General features: G+C 50.5%; 4 protein-coding genes across 6 annotated transcripts; 1 reads left to right on the top strand and 3 right to left on the bottom strand.

Annotated features, from left to right (window-relative positions):
* Positions 1 to 754: 754 nt before the first annotated feature.
* On the bottom strand, positions 755 to 4,742 carry LOC130535897 (long-chain fatty acid transport protein 2-like). Its single transcript, XM_057051296.1, has 10 exons — positions 4,265 to 4,742; positions 2,979 to 3,188; positions 2,648 to 2,806; positions 2,449 to 2,573; positions 2,171 to 2,365; positions 1,901 to 1,991; positions 1,604 to 1,802; positions 1,425 to 1,522; positions 1,212 to 1,342; positions 755 to 1,134 (listed from the first exon to the last, which is right to left on the bottom strand). Exons 1-10 carry the CDS (start codon positions 4,740 to 4,742, stop codon positions 958 to 960), a joined length of 1,863 nt encoding a protein of 620 aa, XP_056907276.1. The 3' UTR covers positions 755 to 957.
* galk2 (galactokinase 2) lies at positions 4,635 to 21,351 on the top strand. Of its 3 annotated transcripts, none has more exons than XM_057051301.1 (12): positions 4,635 to 4,783; positions 15,949 to 16,047; positions 18,397 to 18,641; positions 18,731 to 18,819; positions 18,967 to 19,090; positions 19,155 to 19,248; positions 19,329 to 19,475; positions 19,683 to 19,781; positions 19,894 to 20,046; positions 20,126 to 20,336; positions 20,449 to 20,650; positions 20,896 to 21,351. In XM_057051301.1, the coding sequence occupies exons 3-12, from the start codon at positions 18,592 to 18,594 to the stop codon at positions 21,101 to 21,103; spliced, it is 1,377 nt and encodes a 458-aa protein (XP_056907281.1). In that variant the 5' UTR covers positions 4,635 to 4,783; positions 15,949 to 16,047; positions 18,397 to 18,591; the 3' UTR covers positions 21,104 to 21,351. The 3 variants fall into 3 exon arrangements, with proteins under 3 accessions (XP_056907281.1, XP_056907282.1, XP_056907283.1); XM_057051302.1 differs by lacking the exon at positions 4,635 to 4,783 and adding an exon at positions 15,723 to 15,858; XM_057051303.1 differs by lacking the exons at positions 4,635 to 4,783; positions 15,949 to 16,047; positions 18,397 to 18,641; positions 18,731 to 18,819 and adding an exon at positions 18,860 to 18,883.
* On the bottom strand, positions 5,158 to 8,047 carry LOC130535898 (long-chain fatty acid transport protein 2-like). Its single transcript, XM_057051298.1, has 10 exons — positions 7,556 to 8,047; positions 6,990 to 7,199; positions 6,768 to 6,923; positions 6,566 to 6,690; positions 6,299 to 6,493; positions 6,132 to 6,222; positions 5,786 to 5,984; positions 5,628 to 5,725; positions 5,409 to 5,536; positions 5,158 to 5,339 (listed from the first exon to the last, which is right to left on the bottom strand). The coding sequence occupies exons 1-10, from the start codon at positions 8,016 to 8,018 to the stop codon at positions 5,163 to 5,165; spliced, it is 1,842 nt and encodes a 613-aa protein (XP_056907278.1). The 5' UTR covers positions 8,019 to 8,047; the 3' UTR covers positions 5,158 to 5,162.
* cep152 (centrosomal protein 152) lies at positions 8,287 to 18,082 on the bottom strand. Its single transcript, XM_057051276.1, has 28 exons — positions 17,545 to 18,082; positions 17,279 to 17,408; positions 15,922 to 16,028; positions 15,771 to 15,831; positions 15,401 to 15,694; positions 15,123 to 15,282; positions 14,816 to 14,956; positions 14,376 to 14,515; positions 14,025 to 14,225; positions 13,777 to 13,924; positions 13,597 to 13,688; positions 13,354 to 13,514; positions 13,055 to 13,256; positions 12,866 to 12,970; positions 12,655 to 12,785; positions 12,452 to 12,580; positions 12,233 to 12,371; positions 11,909 to 12,094; positions 11,576 to 11,836; positions 11,366 to 11,497; positions 10,661 to 11,284; positions 10,431 to 10,506; positions 10,182 to 10,349; positions 10,027 to 10,111; positions 9,865 to 9,941; positions 9,642 to 9,798; positions 9,459 to 9,562; positions 8,287 to 9,389 (listed from the first exon to the last, which is right to left on the bottom strand). The coding sequence occupies exons 2-28, from the start codon at positions 17,363 to 17,365 to the stop codon at positions 8,803 to 8,805; spliced, it is 4,755 nt and encodes a 1,584-aa protein (XP_056907256.1). The 5' UTR covers positions 17,366 to 17,408; positions 17,545 to 18,082; the 3' UTR covers positions 8,287 to 8,802.
* Positions 21,352 to 21,367: the final 16 nt, after the last annotated feature.

The following is a 21,367-nucleotide window of genomic DNA, read 5'->3' as shown; positions in this document are numbered from 1 at the left end:
CGTTTTACGACAAAAGTGAACATGTTACATTTTTACGACCTGCTTTACGTTACGTGGAAAGTTTTGCTGCGGGTATCCATGGTTACCGAGACACCGCCGGAGTGGCTGATAGATGTTTGAGTTAACGTCATTTATCAAACTTTAACCTGTGATTGTCGGTAATGTGGGCGCAAATAAGAATAGAACCCTAACCCTTACATTGCTATCTTTTATCTCTCTAATCGAGAACTTTATCAGTAAAGAAAAACACCGACGCGCCTCGTGCCCGTCACTGCGACATGGTTGCGCAATCGGACGTGTTGCCGGTGTGGTCGACATAAAGCAACAATGCAAATATCACCTTTTGCCCACTTTGCTCAGGGTTAAAGTCCGTGTCAAAGGTTCGCTGTAACCCACCAACCTGCTTGCGGCAGCGAATTTAATGTTTCCCGGGTTAATAATGTAGGTTAGGTGTCTGTGACAAAGGGGAGACACCTCAACAGAAACTAGGTGAACGACCCTGATAACGACTCTCAGGTGACCACCCAGGTCATTAGCATGCTAATGGTCCACAGGGGCTATATTTTCAAGCTCTCTCCCCAGCGATTTCAGAACTGAAGAAGCCTTCTGGATAGAAGGCGAAACGTCTTCAAGAGAAGAAACCCAGTCCAGTTGACAGAGAAAACTACCTTGAATGTAGGTTAGGATTCGTCGAAACTCATGTGACAAAAGCTGCTTAACTTCTACAATATCAACCATAAGCAAAAGTCCGGGGTGGGAAAGATCAGGAGTTTATTAAAAACACAACCATGGCAGTATGACAAAGCTGTACAGCATTATGAAAAATAAAACCTGCAAAATTCACAGTAGGTGTTCGTTAAAAACATGACGGTCAATGGTAAGGTCCAGGATAGCCAATGATTAACTAGATTAACGAGCTGTTGCTCTGTAAACAAAAACGGTCGCCTGTGCGGGCGGCTAGAGTTTTATTTCCCGTGAGAGAACCGCTCTGTAGGTCTCCTGGGTCAGCGGAACATACGTCTTTTTCTCCGTGTCTAAAAAGTACAGGGGGTCCTTGATGTGAGCCGGGTCGAACCCCTCCTCCACCAGCCTCACTTTCTTCATCTTGAACGTCCCCGTCATTTCCAGGCAGGGCTGCAAAACAAAAAATACGCTGATTATTTCGACGGCCTCCGTTGTGAAGCGTGTAGAGCGACTTTGTCTTTTCCTACCTGAATCCTGATGAACCGAGGCCTCGCGTACGATGGGAGATAGCTGACGACCTGCCTGTACGCGTCCAAACAGTCGAACTCTTCTCCGTCTTCCAGGACAACAGCGGCCATGCCGATCCGCCCTTCGTGGCCTGAATGATTTCAGAAGTGCGTTAATGGAAACACAGAACACAGCAGAGCTGCAGGTTTTTGGCTCCGGCTCGAGTGTTTCACCTTCCACTTTGACACCGTAGACGTTTGCCTCCAGAACACAGCGAGCCATCGTGAGAATGTCAGCAACTTCTGACGTGGCAACGTTCTCGCCTTTCCACCTGCAACAAAAACCGCCGCGGAAATTAAAGCTGGTGTGAAAACAACTTCAGCTCAAGAACAAAAACCCCCACAAAACCCACCTGAAAGTGTCGCCGACTCGGTCTTGGAAGTAGACAAAGTTGTCGTGGTCGATGCGGAGCAAATCGCCAGTGTTGAAGTACAAGTCGCCTTTTTTCAGGACGTCGCGGAGCCGCTTCTTCTCCGTCTGCTGTTGGTTTCTGGCGTACCCAACAAACGGAGACCTCTTCGTAACTTTTCCCACCAAGAGCCCCGTCTCGCCTGACGAGCAGGTACATTAAAAAGGTCAGTCGAGGTCTGAATCTGACCAACAAACCAGATTAACCTCCTGTATCCTTCCGCCTGGGAAACTAGCTCACCTCTGGCTGCCTCAATGCACAGACCCTCAGCGTTCCTGACGGGCTCCTCCTTCTCAATGTCAAACTTGATCAAAGTGTAGGGGAAGAAGAACTATAAAAGGAAAAAAATAGTCTCAAACAATGAATAAAACGGCTGATGGCCTTGATAAGTTGGAATTTCACTCCTGATTTTCTGCATTCGGAGCTTTAGGATGCTAATATTCCCACAGGAGTGTTATTAAATTTGGCTTTTTGGTTTCGCCTGGACACACAGAGCAAACATCTCCTCACCCTGTGAACCACGTTGACGCGACCAACCGCCCCGACTCTGGACGTGTAGTTGATGAAGCCGATGTTTCCCTCTGTGGCGGCGTAAAGCTCCCTGACCTTGATGTCCCCGAAACGGTGGAGGAACTCGGTCCAAACGTCGGTCCGGACGCCGTTGCCGATGGCGATCCTCACTGTGTGGTTCTTTTCGTTGTCTTTCTGCAGAGCGACGCCATCTCAAAGTCAGAGCGGGGAACGATGCTCGGCTGATTCAGACGCAACCCGCCGGGACGTCCCGTTACCTTGGGCGTGTTGCAGAGGTAGCGCAGGGTTTCGCCGATGTACTGCATCACCGTCACATTGTACTTCCTGCAGTCATCCCAGAATTGAGAGGCGGAGAACTTCTTTCTCAGGAAAATGGTCATGCCTGAAACCGGCACAAACCAGGTGAGCATTTTCATTCATGCTTCTTAAACCAGAGGTGGAGCTGTGGGATCGGACCTCTCTCGATGGCTCCGACCATCCCGATGAGGAAGCCCGCGCTGTGATAGAGAGGCAGGTTGATGTAGAAGATGTCATCTGAGGTGACTCCACACACCCCCTGGATGAAGGAAGCAGCCCAAACCCTCTCGTGGGTGACAACAGCAGCTTTGGGCAAACCTGCCATTCAAAATGAAGAAATATAGATAGAGTACGTCTGAGGTCCAGCTCCCCTGGTGGCCGCGCGTGGAACTACAGCCCGACGATTACTAAATGTTTGGAGAAGACGGCGCCCTGAACGTGGAACACTCTTCAATAACGACTGACTCTGAGGTGAGGTTTTGACTGGTACCTGTGGTGCCCGAGGTGTAGATGTACAGAGCGGTGCTCCTGATGTGGACGTTGGCTCTCAGGCTGCGCGAAAGCGGCTCGTCCGAAGCCTGCGAGATCTCGCCCCACAGGGCGTTGATGCCTGGGACCGGGCGGGCGTCCGACAACAGGTAGACGGAGATTCCCTGCTCCTGCAGCGTGGGCATGACCTCGGCCACCGCGTCCTGCAGCTCTGCAAACACAGACGGTTCAGGGGCCACAGCGGGTCACGGCGGCCCGGCGTTGCACAACGCTGCAACACACACGGGTCATGTTGCCTGGAGGCCCACTGGGAGATGAGCACATGGTCCAAACGTGTGCACGCGGAGTGGGGACATAGAGGGAAGGCGTGGAGACAGGTTTCAGAGAGTTTTAAGGAAACAAATGTCTGTTATTCATTATTATGGGGCTGCTTCACATCGGAATCCTGCTTATTCTAGTCTGACTTCACAAATCAAAGGAATCCTCAGATTTATGAGGGATTTGGGGAGCAGCTAAACAAAATGAATCCATGTCTCAGTGGTTACTATTATTATCTGCTGGAATTTCCGTCTTATCTCCTCAGTTCAGGTCCTGACTGATGACATCGGCACCGAATGCAGGAGCAGAGCGACGCCATCCCAGAGTCCACCTGGACGTTTCCACAGATGAAGCAATCACCGATCCGACTGACCTTCGTTCCTCTTTACTCTTAGATCAGTCTGGATGGAAACAGGCGTCAAACAACTCATCCAGAGCAATGAAGTGACTCCTGTGCTGGGACAGATCGCGAGGCCTGACAGCAGGAAACCGACCCGCGAAGCTTTCGGTCTCGTCGCTGCATGTTTGAGCTTCGGCGTGCAGATTGACAGGTCGTCACATGTGCTGACCCCCGCTGGAGGAAACCCGAAGCCTCCCGCGTGAATATATTTATCACTAGATGCACATGTGGCGTTAACCTGTTGCAATGTGTTTATTCCCATAGGCAGCATTCATGGGAAGGAGCTATAGATCACTGGAATCTGATGCTTTGGAAAGTCTGACACCGAGACTCTTAGCAGCTTTGTGGCAGGAGTGAGAGCTAAAAAGGCCCTTTGACTAAAGTTAGAAGTTTAGTGCTGCTGGTTGCCAGAACTGGGCGTTGGGCCCCTTCGGGGGATCAGATCTCCCACATTTGGGCTCGCTTATGATGGGATGTCATCTTGAACTCATTTACGCAGGCATATTAACACGTTTGCCGGCGGTGGTCACGGTGGGTGGGCGTGGCCAGAGGGGGGAACCGGGTCTTACCTGCGGACGTGACGATGACTTTGGCCCCGCAGCAGGAGAAGCAGTGCAGCAGCGATTTGGACCTGATGTTAAAGTTGAGCAGAGCGGCCGGGCAGCCCAGTTTGGCCAAGCCGAGCCAGGTCCACACGAAGCTGGGCTCGTTGGCCAGGAAGAGGGCGACCGTGTCCCCCTCCCTCAGCCCGGCTGCAGCCTGCAGAGCTCGGGCGACTTTGTTGCTCTGCCTGTCGACGTCGCTGTAGGAATATTCCCGACCTTCGAAGAGCAGGAAGGTCTTCCTCGGATGCTTCTCCGCGGCATCCAGGAAGCAGTCCACGACGCTGTAGAACGGCTGGGTCCTCTTGTACTTGGTGAGCCTGATCCCAAACACGACGCTCCTCAGGATGTATGTGCAGTCGTCGAGGAAATGCGGGAGAAGTTTCCTGAAAAGCACCACCAACGGAACCGCAAGTCCGACGAACACGCTGACCCAGATGTACATCTCGTGGCTAAGGGGGAGACATGTGTGACAGACGGACGGAGGTTAGAGAGTTTTGATTTTAACTGTGACAAAGTTCACCTCCGCGGATCGGGGGCGGGGCACTGGTTGGCCCCGCCCACATTCCGATAGGACAAGATGCGATTGGCTGCGAGAAAAATCGTAGGCGGGGCTCTGTGCCTGGCGCGTGGCCAAATTGGACATCCGAAAGATGCCAAAGAATAACTTTTCTTTCCAATAATAAGGCATTTCAACACAGATATTTAAATGTTTCATTTTTTTATTATTATTTATCATCAGTAAAAGTTATATTCGGTCCAGTAGGCAACGTTTTACCAGCAGCAATTGGGACGATAATAATTAGTAGTTTTAATTAAACAGGTTAAAATATTAACAGTACAAATGTAGATCCAGAAGACATGTTTAAATTTTTATTTTGCCTGATGAAACTGCGTTGAATATGTCCTGTGTCAGTGGGACGTAATCCCGGACTTTTTCATCCAGAAAGTAAAGCGGGTCCGTGATCCGATTCGGGTCAAAACCGTCGGCCACCAGCTTCATCTTCACATACTTAAAGGTGCCTGTGACGTCCAAGGAAGCCTGAAAAGCATTCACATGGCTCAGTGCTAACTCTGGTGTCTGATCTGGGTGGATTCGAATCTTTCAGACCTTAATCCTGATAAAACGCGGCCTCGCGTAGGTCGGCAGGAACCGCTCGACGTGTTTAAACACTCGGACAGAGTCGAAGTGTCCGTCGGTGACAGAGACGGCTGCCATTCCTGCTCTGCCCTCCTGATCTGCAAGTCAACATTAGCAGCCTTTTACCTTCAAACAGGAGACTTTTGCAATTTCCCTGCAGGATTCAGCAGGTTCTGGTTCACAGGTTACCTGGGACGTGAACTCCGTAGACTGTGACATGTTTTATGCAGTCCAGGAACGTGAGGACGTCAGCCACCTCTGCCGTCGACACGTTCTCTCCTTTCCATCTGTGAGAATCAAAGTTGCTTCAAATGTTCCGTCAGTTGGCCAAAACCCGACGTGCTCACCTAAAAGTGTCTCCGACTCGATCGTTGAAGTAGAAGAAGCCCTCTGAGTCGATGGTGAACAGGTCACCGGTGTTGAAGTACAAGTCTCCTTTCTTGTGGACGTTGTGCAGCTTCTTCTTCTCTGTCTGCTGCTCGTCCCTCTCGTAGCCCGAGAACGGCGCCGCTGGAGATATTTCACACACCAGGAGTCCGGGTTCACCTGAGTGAGGGTTGAACCAAAACCAGCAAGATGACTAGAGAGTTCCTAGAGTCGGCCGCTAGAGGGCGATGAAGGGTACGTTCAAGGAAATTCATTAAATAGCCAGTTTTTGCTAATTTTCCCGTTTTTTCCTTCCTCTAAATGCACCTCTGGTCGCTCTGATGCAGAAACCTGCAGAATCCCTCAAGGGCTTGTCTTGATCCACGTCGTATTTGATCAGAGAATACGGAAAATACCTCTGGAAAACATGCAAACGTGTTTAAAAAGGAAACAACTTCTGTGTGATTGTGTGAAGTGAATTGTGGGATTTTCACCCTGTGGAGGTAAAAGTCCCGGCCCACGGCTCCAATCTTTCCGCTGTAGTTCAGCAGGAAGAAATTCCCCTCTGTCGCTCCATAAAACTCCGCAATTTGAATGTTTCCGAACCTGCTGAGGAATTCCCTCCAAACCTCGGGCCTCATCCCGTTTCCAAGTGCGAATCTCACTCTGTGGCTTCGATCGTTGAACTTCTGTCGGGGAGGAAACGTCATTTTAACGGGACGTTGAAGATCCGCCACGATGCTGCGACGCGTCGCGCACACCTGCGGCGTGTTGCACAGGTAGCGCATGATTTCCCCGATGTACTGGATGATGGTGACGTTATATTTCCTGCAGTCGTCCCAGAACTGGGAGGCTGAAAACTTGCTCCGCAGCACGATGGTGAAACCTGCACACGACACAAGGGTGACCTTTTGACCTTCAACGGCAGGAGGCGGGTGGACGTCTGAGCTAAAATGGGCGAACCGCTCTCGATGGCTGAGGTGCAACCCAAAAAGCCGGCGCTGTGATAGAGGGGGAGGGTGAGGTAAAGCACGTCTTTGGACGTCACGCCTATGAAGGAGAAGAGCAAAGACAGGCCCTGGACCTTGGCGTGAGTGATGGCCGCAGCTTTGGGCAAACCTGTAGAGGAGAAGAGAGAGTTGAGCACAGCAGCGGGGGCACAGGTACCGTCACTGAAGCGCCCACCTGTGGTTCCTGATGTGTATATGTAGACCGCTGTGCTCCCCGGGGTCACGCTGGACCTCAGCTCCCTGGGCACGGGCTCGCCGGAGGCCCGTCTCATCTTGTCGTTGAAGGTGTCCACGTGTGACGTTTTGCATCTGTCGGCCAGGATGTAAACGTGCACCTGCTGCTCCAACAGGGTGGGCAGGACCTCCTCCACAGCGTCCAGCAGCTCTGCCAGTAAATAAGTCGTAAAAAGTCACCAACAGCGATTTAAACGCTGGTGCTGTCAGAGCTGGGGGAAGGGAAGGGGCACGGTTGGGGAAGAGGACTTGGCCTTTAGGACAGGTCATCGTGTCTTTTCCCCTTGCAAATGCACCGCGTGTCCACTAGAGGGCACCAGGGGTCACATTAATGCAGCTTATCTCCTGATTCTGAACCACAGAAGCACACTTTGTCCTACACAGAAGGGCAAAGGTCACATCAGCCTTAATGTACCACACATTCTTGAGTCGGGAGAAATGCAGCGTTGTTCATTTTATACATTAAAACCGTTAGAAACACACAGGACAGGCAGGCGCCAGGTGTACCTTCATCTGCCACCAGAGTCTTGGCTCCGCAGCGGCTGAAGCAGTGCAGCAGCGACTTGGACCTGACGTTGTGGTTGAGAAACGCCACCGGGCAGCCGATCTTCAGTAGCCCCAACCACAGAAACAGGAAGATGGGCTTGTTCCCCAGGAACAGCGCCACCGTGTCGCCCTGTTTAACGCGGCCGCTCTGCAGGAAGACCCTGGCCGCCTTGCTGCTGAGCTCCTCGGCGTCCCCGTAGGTGTAGCTCTCATCTTTGAAGCGGATGAACAGCGTGTGCGGCTGCGTCTCGACCACCTCCAGGAAGCGGTCCAGGATGAGATAATTACGCTTAAACCGCTCCTCGATCTGGCGCCGCGCTTTCAACCTGCGGCGCACGTGTCGGACGTCCTGAACAAAGTGAGGGTGGCGGGAAAAAAGCAGGAGGAGAAGCAGCAGAGCCGCCACCACGATCCAGACCAGCATGTTTTCGTGTGGGGGACTCGATGTGAATGATTCAACGGGCCTTTTAAGGGGGGGCGGGGTGCAGCCTGGCCACCTAGTCTGTTAAACATTCTTTTTGGCCTCATCTGCATCGAACCCCCGTCTGGTCCGCGGCCACTCGGGAGCCGTCACATTACCTCTAATTCAAAGCTGCCACTCTAAACTCGGCTTTCTGATGAGATGTAGAGAAAGTGGCTCTATAATGAGATTTATAAAAATGTCGATGTGCGTTCAAAACCAAGAATTGCTCTCATGTAAAAAACTATTTATTAAAATAATCACACATGTATAAACACATTTACATTTTATGCTCAGCATAAGTCGTCACTTTAAAAACATGGGATCCGGGAGACAAACATCCCCTTTAGCCCAGTCAGAACGCTGCCAGCGTGGTCACCAGTACGTTAGCGTCAGACCTTTGATCCAACTGTGAAAGGTGCTGTTTTTGTATCCAACGATGCTAAAAGCTGATATTTAACAGAAGCACCGAAACCCCAGCGTCAAACAGAACATTGTAACAATCTTGAATCCCACTTTGAAGGTTGGGTTAGTGAAGGTTTGTTATTACTGTAAAGATTTACATAAATGTCCATTCCTACTGTTAAAGTTTGCCACGCTTTAGTTAAATATTTAGCTGTAACTTCCCCCTTCTGTTAGGTTTAAGTTAAGCAGATCTGCCAGCGTCAATGTCAGAACAAACTTGCCAGTTTAAACTGCTTTTAAACTGTTAAAAAAGGCACCGTTTGGTGAACTAGCGTGAGGGAGTTCATTTCTGGAGGTAGAAGGGACTCGCAAAGCCACTGTCCTGGTGCTGCCTCAGCTCGGAGAACAGCGGCCCCGAGCCCCCTTCCTGCCGCCTCTCTGCCTCGGAGCCCGGCGTGGGCTCCCGGCGTGCAGCCGCCTTCCTCTGCACGCGGGGGCTCTTCTGGGCAATGTCATTGTAGAGCGTCATGTCAGAGAAATCCGGACTGAGGCGGCCGAACTCCTCCGTGTCACAAAGGGAAAATGGCGCCGCGGGTTCCTCTTTCCTCTTTCCGCGCGGCGGCCTGGAAGGACCCGTGTCAGAGTCGCTGCTGGTCAAGCTCCAGCTGGCCCCTTTCTCATCTCTGACGGGAGCTTCTTGGCCCAGGAAGGGCGAGTTCTTGTCCGCCCCCCCTCGCTTCCCCGGACAGAGCGACGGAGATGCCCTCTGCTCCGCCTGCTTGCACTGGAAGCGTGTCTGAGCGGGATCCGGAGCACAATTTCCAGATCCAGTGGGAGGTTTAGTCCTGTGCTGGGACAGGAGAGGCGTTGGGGGGGGGTTCTGCTCCGGCTGGTCGGTCGGCGCCGGCAGGTTCAACACGGGGCAGCCACCTGTGGGCGGTCACAGTCGTCAGTAAGGTGGCAGCTACACGAACGTCCAGACACATCAAGCCCACTCACTCTGGAAACGGGGGATCTTTCCCGGTTTTCCCTTGACCGGTGTCTCCAGGACCTTCGCCATGGCCGCCAGTTTGCTGGCAGCGCTCATTATTTTCTTTTCGGCCCTGCTGGACAGGAAGATGATGACAATCAGCCTAAAACGCAGCCGTCAGGCGTGTTCAGAAGACAATCCAAGCGTCTTGCCCCGTGCTCTTTCCCCCGTCCTCCAGTAGCTCCTGCAGACAGCTCAGGTAATAGTGGCGCATGGTTCTGGCCGTGTCTCGCCGCTCCCGCTGCAGCTCCGCCTGGATCACCTCGGCCGCTCGCTCCCGACTCTCCTGGAGGTGAAGCATCACGTCTCCTGCCACACAGAGCAAAGCTGAGCGTCGCCGCGCCAACAGGTGATTAGCTTTAAAAACCCACCGACCTCTGATCTTCTCCACGGTGGATAAATACTGCTGCTTCATCTCTTCCAGGCCTTCCTGCATCTTCTGCTCAGAGCTCCTGCGAGGGGAAAACCCAGATGTTGGTTTCGTATTTTCCACAGTAAACTACTGGAGCGATTAAAGGTGGACATGTTTGCACAGACTCGGCGGTCTCGGCGGCGCGCTTGGCTTCTTCCAGCTGCTGCAGATGTTGCTCCCTCGTCATCTGAAGGCTGCTCTCGTGCTCATCTGTAACGACCAGGGTCACCATCAGCAGATGTGCAGGGGGCCGTGCATCTGCTACGGCTCCGGTAAATACCCTTCAGTCTCTGCACGGCGCTCTTGTGCTCTTGAACGCAGTGCTGAAGCTGACGACAGGCTTTCTCCAAGTGTCTCTGGAGCTCTTGGTTCTTCCTCTGCAGCTTCCCAACCATCTCCGGACACTCTTTCCTACACCGTGGAGGCTCCTTCCTCTGGGACAGGGAGTCTGGAGACGAGGAACACACGCAGCGGTCATTCAACCCTCTGGACAATCGTATCACGAACAGGATGAGAATGAGGATCATACTCTGCACTTTAGTGAGCTCCAGCTCGTAGTGCTGCTGCGTCTCCTTTAAGACCCGACCGAGTCTGTCCTCACTAATCTGGAGGGGCAGAAAAATCAGAAGTTACATGTGTTGATGGAGCCTTGATAACGTCAGATGCCCTTTAACCGTCTGGAGCAGCGTCCGCCGTCCTGATTGATTAACAGCTGAATAAACAATTGTGCAGACCAGAGATGAACGAGGAGGAACTCACTCTTCTCCATCCCTCCTTGGCCTGAGACACCGCAGCGTTGACGATGTCTCGGCAGGACGTCTTGATGAAACGTGTTATGGTGTCTTCGGTCCCACCGTTTGTCCCGACGTCCTCGACGTCCTGCTGCTCAGGTTTAGGATCCATTTTGAGCTGCGCTTGGACGTCCGCCAGAGCTGCCTGAAGCTCTGCGAGCATTTCGCCTCTGGTCCGTCGTCTCTGGGTCTCTTCCTTGGCGGAACTCTCACGTCTCCACTCTTCCTCTCGGCTCTCCAGAGTCTGCTGCAGCCTGGCCTCCATCTGCAGGAGCATCTCCTTCTGTTGTGAAGCGGCGTCCTCTCTGGCCTGCTGCAGAACCTGCTCCAGCGCTCGGCGCTGCTCCAGCAGTTTGCCCTGGTGAGCCTGTTCCATGCGAGCCTGAACGGCAGCGAGTTCCTGCTGCTTGTCCCGGTTCCAGGTGGCTCTGGCACCGGCCAGCTCGGCCTGCATCAGGGCCGCCTGCTCCTGCCTCACTTGCTCCAGCTGAGTTTGGAGATCTGCCACCTCCTCCTGGAGCTGTTCCATCCTCTGAGTCCCAGAACTCTGCTCCTCCAGCTGCTCCTTCTGCTTCTCTGCTTCACTCAGGCTCTGCATGATACACACAAATTAGAATACGCCATTAAAAAGGGGGTCATCTGACAAAAGTAACCTCCAACTAAAATAACTGACCCGCTGTTCTGCGAGTTCTTTATGCCCTTGTTCCCATTTTTCCTTCTCTCTTTGGAGCGAGGCTTGATATTCTGGTAAGGAAGTCAGATCCTGGATCCAGCGATTATATGCTCGAGTTACTGCACCTTCAACCTGAAATACAGACACGTTTGTGTCCCTCCTGCAGCCAGAACCCAGAGGAGAGCAGAAGCCACCGGAGAAGTCTCTTACCTGTTTGGCCATGTCCTCCAGGTTTTTCTTGTGCAGCTGCCTCTGCGTTTGTCTCCTGGCTTCTTCCACAGCTTTGTGTTTGACCCTGTCGGCTTCCAGGAGCAGCTGCTGTTTCTGGGCCCTGAGCCTGATGTCCAGCTCCTCCACGGGAACCGTCCCCCTGCTGGCCTCAGGCTCAGCTGCCTGACAGGTTGCCTCAGCGGTCTCTCTGCATTTTTCCCTCCTCACCTCCTCCAGCCTCTGCTCCCAGGTCTTCTCCATCTGTGCAGGAACAGAGATGTGTTCATGCACCAGTTAAAATTCAAAGAAATGAGCAGTGCTAAAGCTACCCACTCTCAGCTGCTCCTCCCTCCACGCAGCTTTTGCCAGGGCGACCTGAGCCTTCACCTGCAGCTGCACCTCCGTCTCCTTCTCTTTGCACCAGAGAGATTTCATCTGGTTCAGCGAGGCTTGATGCTGAGCCTCCAGCGCTGCTCGCAGCTTCTCCATAGCGATGACGCCCTCCTCTCTAATCTTTTGCTTGGAACGAGTTCAAAAACCAGATCAACCCCAGTCTTCACAATCACTTAATAACTACCAAATGCTGATGCCCAAAGAGCTTTTTAATCGTATTTGCAGGGTTTGTTGACATTGAACAGACACTTCTCAGACTCCTACCTCCTTTTCTTTCACCAATTTCTCCTCCTGCTGCTCTCTGGCGCGTACGCGCTCTTCAAGCGCGTCCTTCTCCCTGCACACAGATAGGTAACACTCTTGCACGGCCAAGAGCTTGTCGTTGGCCTCAGACAACTCTGTCCTGTGAAGAGGTGACCACGCTGTCACACATGAGCGTTCTAGGAACCAGAAAGTCTCCAGTAGCCGGTAAAGAGGACTGACTGTAGCTGCTGGACCTGCTGCTGGTGCTGCGCCGCCAGCTGCTCCACCTGGGCGTCGTGTTGAAGCATGAGCTCCGCCCTGACCCGGCTCACCACGTCATCTCTGTGCTGTTGGTTGATTCGTTCGGCCCTTCAGGAAGAAACAGGCATGTTCATTTAAACGAATAGTCGTGTAAGCGTCAGTATTAGAATTCCATGTGTCACCTGAGAGATGCCTCCTGCTTCTCTTGGTCCAGTTCCTGGATCATCTCCCTCATCTTGGTGCAAAGCTCCAAGTTCGTAGATTTCAACTTCTCCTCCCTCTGTTTCAGCTCCTTATTATTCTTTTCCAGCAACTACAGTTTTCAGACATGATCGATCTTTAAAAGAATTGTAAGTAATAACATAATCGCAATGACAACAACAACCCACAAACCTCCAGTTGTTCCTGCAGACGTCTTTGGTCTTCTTGTAACCTGAGGAGCTCTTTCTTGGACTCTCCGGATGCTGCTGGATTTTTTAGCTGGCTGGATTCTTCGACCTGCCAATAAACACGCACATCTGTTTAAATCTGAATCCCAGCTCTGACTATCGGCCAGAATAAAAGCTCAGGCTGTGAGCTCACCGTAGCGCTGAGCTTGGCTTCATCCACCTGGCTCTGCAGCTCATTCACTCGGCCCCGACAGAGCCGGAGCTCCTCGTGCAGCTGGCTGATCTTCTGCCTCTTCCCCTTCAGACTCCCCAGGCAGCGCTGCATCTCCACTCTGAGCAGCCGCAGACCTTCATCTTTAGGCATCTTGGAGTCCGACAGATGAGCCACAGCCTTTCTGTTCCACACAAGGAGGAAGGCTTTTTTTAGATGGCCATAAAGTAAAGAATATTACGGTATATAAAGAGTAAAGGGAAAAGCGACTAATGATGTACCCGTGAAGGCCATTTTTCCTCTTTGCTTTCTTTAATCCTAAATCCACACAGGATTCAGACAGGTGGTTCTCCCACTCTTCGCTCTGGTCTAATCCAATGACACCGTATCTCACAGCGTTTTCATACAGATTGATCTGCTCCTTTAAATCAGCGAGGTCCTCCTTTAAAAATCCAGAAAGATTAAAGTTCAGATGTCTTAACTCAATGGTGTTGTCACCCTTGGGGCAGGAGAGGGATAATTACCTGTAAATCTTTGTTCATATTTTCACTCAGCGCCTTTGCAGCCTCAGCCTGCTGCACTTTAATTTGCAGCTGGGTGGTCTCCTGCACCGAGCCTGGACACAAAGAGGAGGGAGGAGAAGCGTTGGTGTGCGGGAGACGCCACCGCAACACTGTAGCGTACAGGTGGAGAACGTCACCCACTGGTCTGAAGCAGTTTGGCGCACTGCTGCTGACTCTCCTCCAGACGCTGAGCAAGGCCGTTGACGACTCGCGCCCTCTCGAGCTGCTCTTCTTCTCTCTGGCGTTCCGAGCGCTGCAGCTGCTCTCTTAAGCTCTGAGCGACATCAATCTGGAGCCAACAATTGGGAAAATCAGTCCAACGAACCTGCAGGCTAATCTGTGGAAAGACTATTGATTCTTAATGCAAACCAAGACAGCAATCTACAAACCTGCTCATTGAGGGCCTGACAAGTCGAGTCCACTTTCTGGTGAAGTCTCAACAGCGCAGCGGCGTGCTGCTCCTTCGTGACGGCGAGGTCTCGATCGTGCTGCTCCCGCGCTTTGGACAGCGTGTCTGAGCGACAGAGCTCCACCACCTGCTGCTTCAGGCTGTCCACTGCTGCCTCCGCCGCCCTCAGCTTCTTCACGCTCTGCAGACAGAAAAAGGTTACCAACCTCTGCCGGTGAAACTTACAGCAAATTAACAGCCAACATTTGTGCAAACAGTCACATCAAGGTGTGAAAATAATCTGATAATTTGCTGGAAGAACTATCGAGCCGCCCGTCAGAGCGGAACACACCTCCTGGTCTCTGCCAGTCAGGACATTAACTTGCTGCTCCAAGGAATTCAACCGGCTTTGCAGCTGAACCTCTCTCTGCTTCGCCTCTTCAATCAGTCGGTTTGAGTCCTTTAGACTCGCTTTGAGGCCATCTTTCTCATCTGTGCACAGTATAAAAAAAATGCTGTGATCCCACACACTGCACATCCAGTAGAACCAGTAGGACTCACTGGTTTAAGCACAACTTTTCAGTAGAGTGCTGAAGAGAGTAGCCTTTCGTATATGTGACCACAAGGGGGCGTGGTTGCGACTTAAGTGAAAATTCTCATCAGCCAGTGCACGTTAGTGCATGTAGCAATAAACAATGACACAGTCAGAGCAGACAGTAAAAACCTCTTTCAACATGTGCTACTTTCAAAGTCAGCGTAGATCCATTTTTGGGGGGGAAACGTTCCTCTTACCTTTGACAATCGCATGCTGATGTTCAACGTATCTCATGTTTCGCCGCGAATCCTCCAGTTTTCTTTCCAAATCTTCAATTTGCCGCTGATGAGCTTTGTTAAGAATCTGCAGCTGTGCCAGCTGTTCCCCAGCAGCAGATTCTGAGACGCAAAAGAGATTTCAACCAGTCTTAAAAGCATGTTAAAAGCTTTTATAATTCTATACTTTTATCTTTATTATTCTCATACATTTGGAGTCATTTAGCCAGTGTTGCTGTCGCTGTCCTCATGAACATTTAATTGACTAAGTCAAGATCCTCAAACTCACGCTGAGTCGATTCCAGAAATTCTCTCTGGAGCTGCTCGAGCTGAGCGTCCTGGCGCGCCGCCTGCACGTTGAACATCGGCGGCTGGCGGACGTGACGGTGGGGGTTGTAGGTGGCCTTGTACGGATCCAAAGCCCCGTCTCCTGGTCCAGACTTTAAGCCCTAAAGATTAAATTATTGCATCAACGTGCTCGTAAACTTAAAAATGTCAGAGTGGCAGATTAGCGTGAGAGAAACGTTTGAACCAGCAATAAGGGTGCACGCGACCCGTTTCATATACCTGAAAAGGATTTCTGGGCTCGTTCCCCTGGTTTTGGTCGTGTCCTCGTCCTTCCCCGTTGTACATCGCAGCGTTATTGTTGCCTTGAGGGAACGTTTGAGACGCGTATTCGTCTGTGGAAAACTCATTGGTCTCGGCACCAACACTGGTGTAGGAATACTCTCCCGGGTTGAACTGGTGCTCATGTGGCGTCTGGCTCCATGTTTGAGGCTGGACCTGATGTCTGGTGAGTTGAACACCCCCAGTCTCATAAGGGCACCCATCAGGGGAGTGGTTGTCATAGTCACCTTCATACTAATTCAAGAGAATTAATGTCATTAGGGAAAATGAAAATCCATTCGGATCAATCTGTTCACTTAAAGAGTCGGACCTGTGGTTGTGAATCTGACCTCGGATCAGCTGACCACTGTGGAGTCCGTGTGGACTGTGGGCTGCATGGCAACAAAGTCATGTAGCAGGTGTTTATGGCCGTCTTTTACACATCCAGTGTTCTACAAATACCAGACAGTCAACATAGTTACCTGGCGGTGGTGTTTTTATTGCTGCAGGTGGAGTAGTCCAGCTCCGGGGAGGAGTCCCGGCTGTCCTCCAGCATGTCATCGGGCAGGTCCGTCAGCAGCTTCTGCAGCTACAGAAAACACGTGGAAGTGAGTCAGTGGGGTTGCTGCGTAACTGCTGAGGAGCCACCCGAGGAGAAAAACACGGCACGGCGAAGCACACAGCGACAGCCTTTATCAGGGGCTTTCCAGAAATCAGAAATAGAACAAAACACGAGATGTGCGAAAGCCTCGGCTGGTTTATTTCATTGTTTCCAATGAAAGCTACTCTTAGATTTTGGCGTGGATCAAGTAAGATGGAGTATAATCATCATATTTAAGAACTGTCCTTTATCAGCAATCATTTGTTACTAATCCTTATGGGAAAATATCTTCTTTTAAACAACAAAATCAAATACAAACTGACCAATAAACATTTTCTGCCATAAAGAAGTGGCTCTTGGTGACAAAAGCAACCAAGGAAACTCTCCTGTGTGTCAGTAGCAGATTCTAAAAGCTGCCATGTGTTCCAGAACAAGCAGCTGAACTTACTTCACACAAGGACCGTTGAATATGCCTCAAATCCTCCACAGTGTCCTCAACCAAAGGACCCATGTTATTCCCTCTTCACATTGAACAGAGCTTGAAGACCTCTAAATTAAAGAGTGAAGCCACATGATAACCTCCCGGTCTAATCTCTCTGCAGGACGACCTTCTGGGTGAAACATCCAAAGCGTGCCTGGCATGTTGTTAGCTCCCCGCCGTATCGCTTGTGTTCCGCACCCACAGAACGCCATTGTTTAGACAAAATATATACCCACGTTAACTGGGGCAGAAACATTCCAATTACTGGGGCCAAGTAATTTCCAGTTGACAAACTTCTATATAATGCAACAAAACAACATCCAGGTCAGAAAAAGTACAGCTCCAAAGAGCAGATCCTCCAAATGTGCAGCCACAGGTCGTTTATGTGTATTTGGATTCTCTCTGTGAATAATGAGCAAGTCAGTAACCTAAATAAGAGGAGAGAAATCACGGGGCAGGGCCAGTTTCAGTGTGACACACCTGGGAGGCCTTTCAGCCAGTAATAACTCAGGTCAAAGGCACAACACAGGAGGCGTGCAAACAGTTCAGGGCTGTATAGTTGTAAAAAATAGATTAAATGACTCAAACCTCCAGAGATTTTTACCACCGTTTTTGGGGGACCCGTTTCAATTCCAGAGCAGCAGTGTACCATGGTCACAATTACAAACCCACCGTGCAAATCGTTTTTTTCTTTCTTTTTATACAGCAAGCGTGACCTCAATGGTTTTACTGTTCGAACTTAAGGGCAAACGTATACCTCCTGCTCTCTTGCATAGTCTTCCTGGTCATACTCTTCCTCGTCATGCTGGGTCTGAAGAGCAGCACTGTCGAAATCAATAGACATGATGCAGCGTCTGGTGATCAGCGGTGGAGTTTTCTGCAGAGACCTGATGAAAACACAAGAAAATCAAACTGATGCTAGCGCAGGCCGGGGGGTGTCCGTGCTAGCTGCACTTCCCGTTAGCAGAAAGTTCGCTGCTGCACACGTTTGACACAATTAAGGCAGATATGGCATCTGCTTACCTGTCTCCGAGGGTCCAGTTGGCATTTCGTGTCGTTGTGTCTAGCTTAATTCTTTATTAAAGCGTAATTACCTGCTAGCAAACACCACTGTTTACATTGCAAATAACTGCGATCCAGCTAACTGGAGGTGCCGGAAACTAGCCTGGCATAAAAGGAGGAATCTAGAACCAACTTATCGGAACTCACCGATTATTTATATCTGTCAGATAACTATAAGCTCAACGCAAAAGTACGTAGCAATTGTTACGCAGCAGTCTTTGTCGAAGGCTAACATGGGCTAGCTTGTTTCGCGTCCTCTTTAAGAATCCACGGTCTCGCCCACTTTAAAAACTCGCGCGCACTAACAGCGCCAAGCTCAGTGTTCATGACACGTTCCTAAACGCCGCCTATATTAAAATGTATGTCTTATGTCAGGAGAGTCAATGCGAACTCGTGGAAAGCTAGTAATCTTAAATCAAATCAATGTACACAAATACGCATAATTAAGCACTTTTACAAGTCTATGCAGTTGTGGGGCAGAACAGAAGTAATAATTTAGCTACGCCCCCACAATGACCTGAGTCTCCTGGAATTGTGGGAATTGTAGTTTTTTTCTCTTATAATTCCCGGAAGCTGTACAGATATTACGATATTTTGAAACATATTTAAACAGCTGTTTTTGGGTTTTTTTAAATCACGTAATACGCCAAATTAGGCCACAATTAGCAACCCTATTACTCACAAATGTGCTGAATGAAAAAAAACGATGACGTGTTCGTAACCTGCTCTGCGCTCATTGGCTCAACTACCTATAAGCACTTCCGTACTTTTCCATCGCTAACTCAACTTCTGTGTTTATGTTATATCACCTAGATACTCGATCTTGTCAGCTAAATACCACCATTGCATCGCCATCATTGCAAACAGTTGTGAGTTCAAACTGCAACGTTTGAGAGCTGAGTTTGTGTGAAGACATCCCAGTCCAGCGGTTCACTATCCGGGATCTTCCGACAGTCAGCTGACCAGGATTCCTCTTTTCAGCTGTAAATACATTTATTTTTTGGTAAAATGGCTACAAACCCTCCAAAAGTAAAGACCGTGTTCAGCGGCAATGAAAGGTAAGCGCGAAATAGACGATTTAAATGATTTGATTGATGAGTCGAGAAGAGGGACCAAACTTTGTCTTGCGCTCATTTTCTCCTGACAGGTTATTGAACCTGAAAAACACCTTTGAGTCCAAGTTTGGAGAATCTCCTCAATTCTATGCATACGCACCTGGAAGGGTGAATCTAATAGGTAACCTGTTTCCATCTCAGCAAACCAGACTTGTTGAGAACAAATTCTGCTTGAGTGACAGCCTGTATGATACTATTTCCTACTGAGCTTTATTCCTGCATCTCTCTTCATGCATGCGATTTAGAATTTCTCTTTCACGTTTCCCAGGAGAGCACATCGACTACTGCGGCTACTCCGTCCTGCCGATGGCCATCGAGCAAAATATCCTTGCTGCAGTCTCAGTGAACCGTTCGGGAACAATCACACTGGCCAACATTAACCCTCAGTACAGGTGAGAGCTGGTCCATGATAGTGTCACGTCTGACGTGTTTATGAATTTATTTATTTTTTGGCAGGGATTTCACATTGTCTTGTTCGGAGGAAATCGCCATCGACAGAGAGAATCCAAAATGGCATTATTATTTTCTGTGTGGACTTAAGGGTATCCAGGTAAGAGAGTCACACTGTACATTGGGAAGTATCCAGTCTCCGCAGCGAGTGTCCCTGATGTGTTTATTTCTGTGTAACAGGAGGAATTTGGCCTGGCTCGTTTAGCAGGGATGTCGTGTCTCGTAGATGGAACCATTCCTCCCAGCTCGGGTCTGTCCAGCTCCAGCGCTTTAGTTTGTTGTGCTGGGCTGGTAACAATGGAGGCAAATCAAAAGTCCCTCTCCAAGGTAAAAGATTGTAGTCAGGAAGCTCATAAAGGTTTTTATTCTTTATATGGGCACCCAACATTTTCCAGCACCCTAATCTTGCTGCTGCCAGTGTCTGTTAATGCTCCGAGTCTTCAGTGAGAAAAACCGGAAACTTGGGTGCTGCTTGAAAATAAACACCCTGCATAGCTGATCTCTTAATGTTATGTTCCATCTGATGCCCTCTAGGTGGCGCTGGCTGAGCTCTGTGCCAAGTGTGAGCGCTACATTGGCACAGAGGGAGGAGGCATGGACCAGTCCATTTCCTTCCTGGCAGAGAGAGGAAAAGTATGCCTGCTGGGACCAGTCAGGCGGGGCCAGCTGACCCTCCAGGGGTCGATCTGTCTTACAACCCTCCTTTTGATACAGGAAATAACATTTTATTGCATGTTTCTGACAGGCAAAGCTGATCGAGTTCAAGCCCCTGAGAGCCACCGACGTCAAGCTTCCCGACGGGGCCGTGTTTGTGATCTCAAACTGCTGCGTGGAGATGAACAAAGCTGCAACTTCTCACTTCAACATCCGCGTGGTCGAATGCCGAATTGCTGCAAAGGTTGGCCGATACCATCCAGTTGGTCTCCGCTGGGTTCTACCGAAATGGCTTTAACCGTGTGACTCCTGGTTGGGCTCAGATGCTGGCCCGAGCTCGTGGTCTGGACTCCAGCGGGTTGTTGAAGCTGGCCCAGGTACAGACCGAGCTGAAGGCCTCCTTGGAGGAGATGCTGGCTCTGGTGGACGAGGTGCTGCACCCTGAGGAGTACAGCCGAGAGGAAATATGCCAGGCCCTGGACGTCACCTCCGAGCAGTTCTCCACGGAGGTGCTGAGCTCCAACACACAGCACGGTGAGGGGCAATACTGAACATGAGTCTCTACTGACCTGTATCTCTGTAAATTCTGAAGATATTTGCTGTGGGAACCAGGTTCTGCACAGGTTTACATAGATGCTTTTTTCAGTGACACATTTTAAACTGCACCAACGAGCCAAACACGTGTACGGCGAAGCTGCGCGGGTGCTGCGCTTTCAGAGCGTCTGCAGCTCCGAGGGTGCCGACTCAATACAGACACTGGGAGAGCTGATGAATCAGAGCCACGCGAGCTGCAGAGACCTGTACGAGTGCAGCTGCCCTGAACTGGATCAACTGGTGGACGTTTGCCTGTGAGTGCGCATTTGACTGTCGTCGAATGATAACTGTACTTCCCCCAGTTTGTGCTTAGTTAGCGCCTCTCTGCTGTATATTCAGGGACAGAGTCACATTTCGTAACCACTGACTTCAAAACGTCAGCAAACGAGTCCGAGACGGCGCCCCCTAGTGGGACAAAGATGAATAACGGCCCAGGTTTTAACTGCGTGAGACTGGGGTGAATATGCAGTAACATGTCATTTCCCTGCTCCGTTTGCAGGAAGTCTGGGGCCGTAGGCTCCCGACTGACAGGAGCCGGCTGGGGGGGTTGTGCCGTCTCGATGGTTCCCAGTGAGAAGGTGGACACTTTCTTGCAGGCAGTGAGGGAGTCCTACTTCCTTCCCGATCCACGCAGGGCAGCCATGGAAGGTTTGAGTCTCTTTGTGTCAAAGCCCGGCGGGGGGGCAGCCATTCTCCTTGAAGAGTGAGCAACATCATCCTCATCTATACATGCAGCTATCATCCAGGATAAAATGGACTGCGGTGGCCAATTAAACATTTATATTTGGGGGAAAAAAGGGATTTACTGGAGATGAAACATCACTGTTTGATTACAGTGGAATATAAGGCTCAGAACTTCAGTACCAGAGGTGCATTACTTTTTACAAAAGCGAGTATGTTTGTACAATCATGAATGTTGTGGTTTTGGTAATAAATTATCTGGCTCAACAACAAACAGGTTTTAGCCATTA

This window comes from Takifugu flavidus, chromosome 13 (genome assembly GCF_003711565.1).
Source record: "Takifugu flavidus isolate HTHZ2018 chromosome 13, ASM371156v2, whole genome shotgun sequence".
Classification (NCBI taxonomy): Eukaryota; Metazoa; Chordata; class Actinopteri; order Tetraodontiformes; family Tetraodontidae; genus Takifugu; species Takifugu flavidus.
This window is presented reverse-complemented; position numbering and strand designations above follow the sequence as displayed.

What these genes read in the sequence shown, in the direction of transcription:
- LOC130535897 (XM_057051296.1), bottom strand. Translation starts at nt 4,742, where the DNA reads ATGTACATCTGGGTCAGCGTGTTCGTCGGACTTGCGGTTCCGTTGGTG. An exon ending in AGTCATCGTCACGTCCGCAG is followed by an intron (nt 3,189 to 4,264) that starts GTAAGACCCGGT and finishes CTGTGTTTGCAG; the next exon opens with AGCTGCAGGACGCGGTGGCC. An exon ending in CGAGTCGGCGACACTTTCAG is followed by an intron (nt 1,523 to 1,603) that starts GTGGGTTTTGTG and finishes TTTTTGTTGCAG; the next exon opens with GTGGAAAGGCGAGAACGTTG.
- LOC130535898 (XM_057051298.1), bottom strand. Translation starts at nt 8,018, where the DNA reads ATGCTGGTCTGGATCGTGGTGGCGGCTCTGCTGCTTCTCCTCCTGCTT. An exon ending in GGGACTTTTACCTCCACAGG is followed by an intron (nt 6,223 to 6,298) that starts GTGAAAATCCCA and finishes CATGTTTTCCAG; the next exon opens with AGGTATTTTCCGTATTCTCT. An exon ending in CGAGTCGGAGACACTTTTAG is followed by an intron (nt 5,726 to 5,785) that starts GTGAGCACGTCG and finishes TGATTCTCACAG; the next exon opens with ATGGAAAGGAGAGAACGTGT.
- galk2 (XM_057051301.1), top strand. Translation starts at nt 18,592, where the DNA reads ATGGCTACAAACCCTCCAAAAGTAAAGACCGTGTTCAGCGGCAATGAA. An exon ending in TGGAAGGGTGAATCTAATAG is followed by an intron (nt 18,820 to 18,966) that starts GTAACCTGTTTC and finishes CACGTTTCCCAG; the next exon opens with GAGAGCACATCGACTACTGC. An exon ending in AACATTAACCCTCAGTACAG is followed by an intron (nt 19,091 to 19,154) that starts GTGAGAGCTGGT and finishes ATTTTTTGGCAG; the next exon opens with GGATTTCACATTGTCTTGTT.
- cep152 (XM_057051276.1), bottom strand. Translation starts at nt 17,365, where the DNA reads ATGTCTATTGATTTCGACAGTGCTGCTCTTCAGACCCAGCATGACGAG. An exon ending in AAGCAGGAGGCATCTCTCAG is followed by an intron (nt 12,581 to 12,654) that starts GTGACACATGGA and finishes TTCTTCCTGAAG; the next exon opens with GGCCGAACGAATCAACCAAC. An exon ending in AATTGGTGAAAGAAAAGGAG is followed by an intron (nt 12,095 to 12,232) that starts GTAGGAGTCTGA and finishes ACTCGTTCCAAG; the next exon opens with CAAAAGATTAGAGAGGAGGG.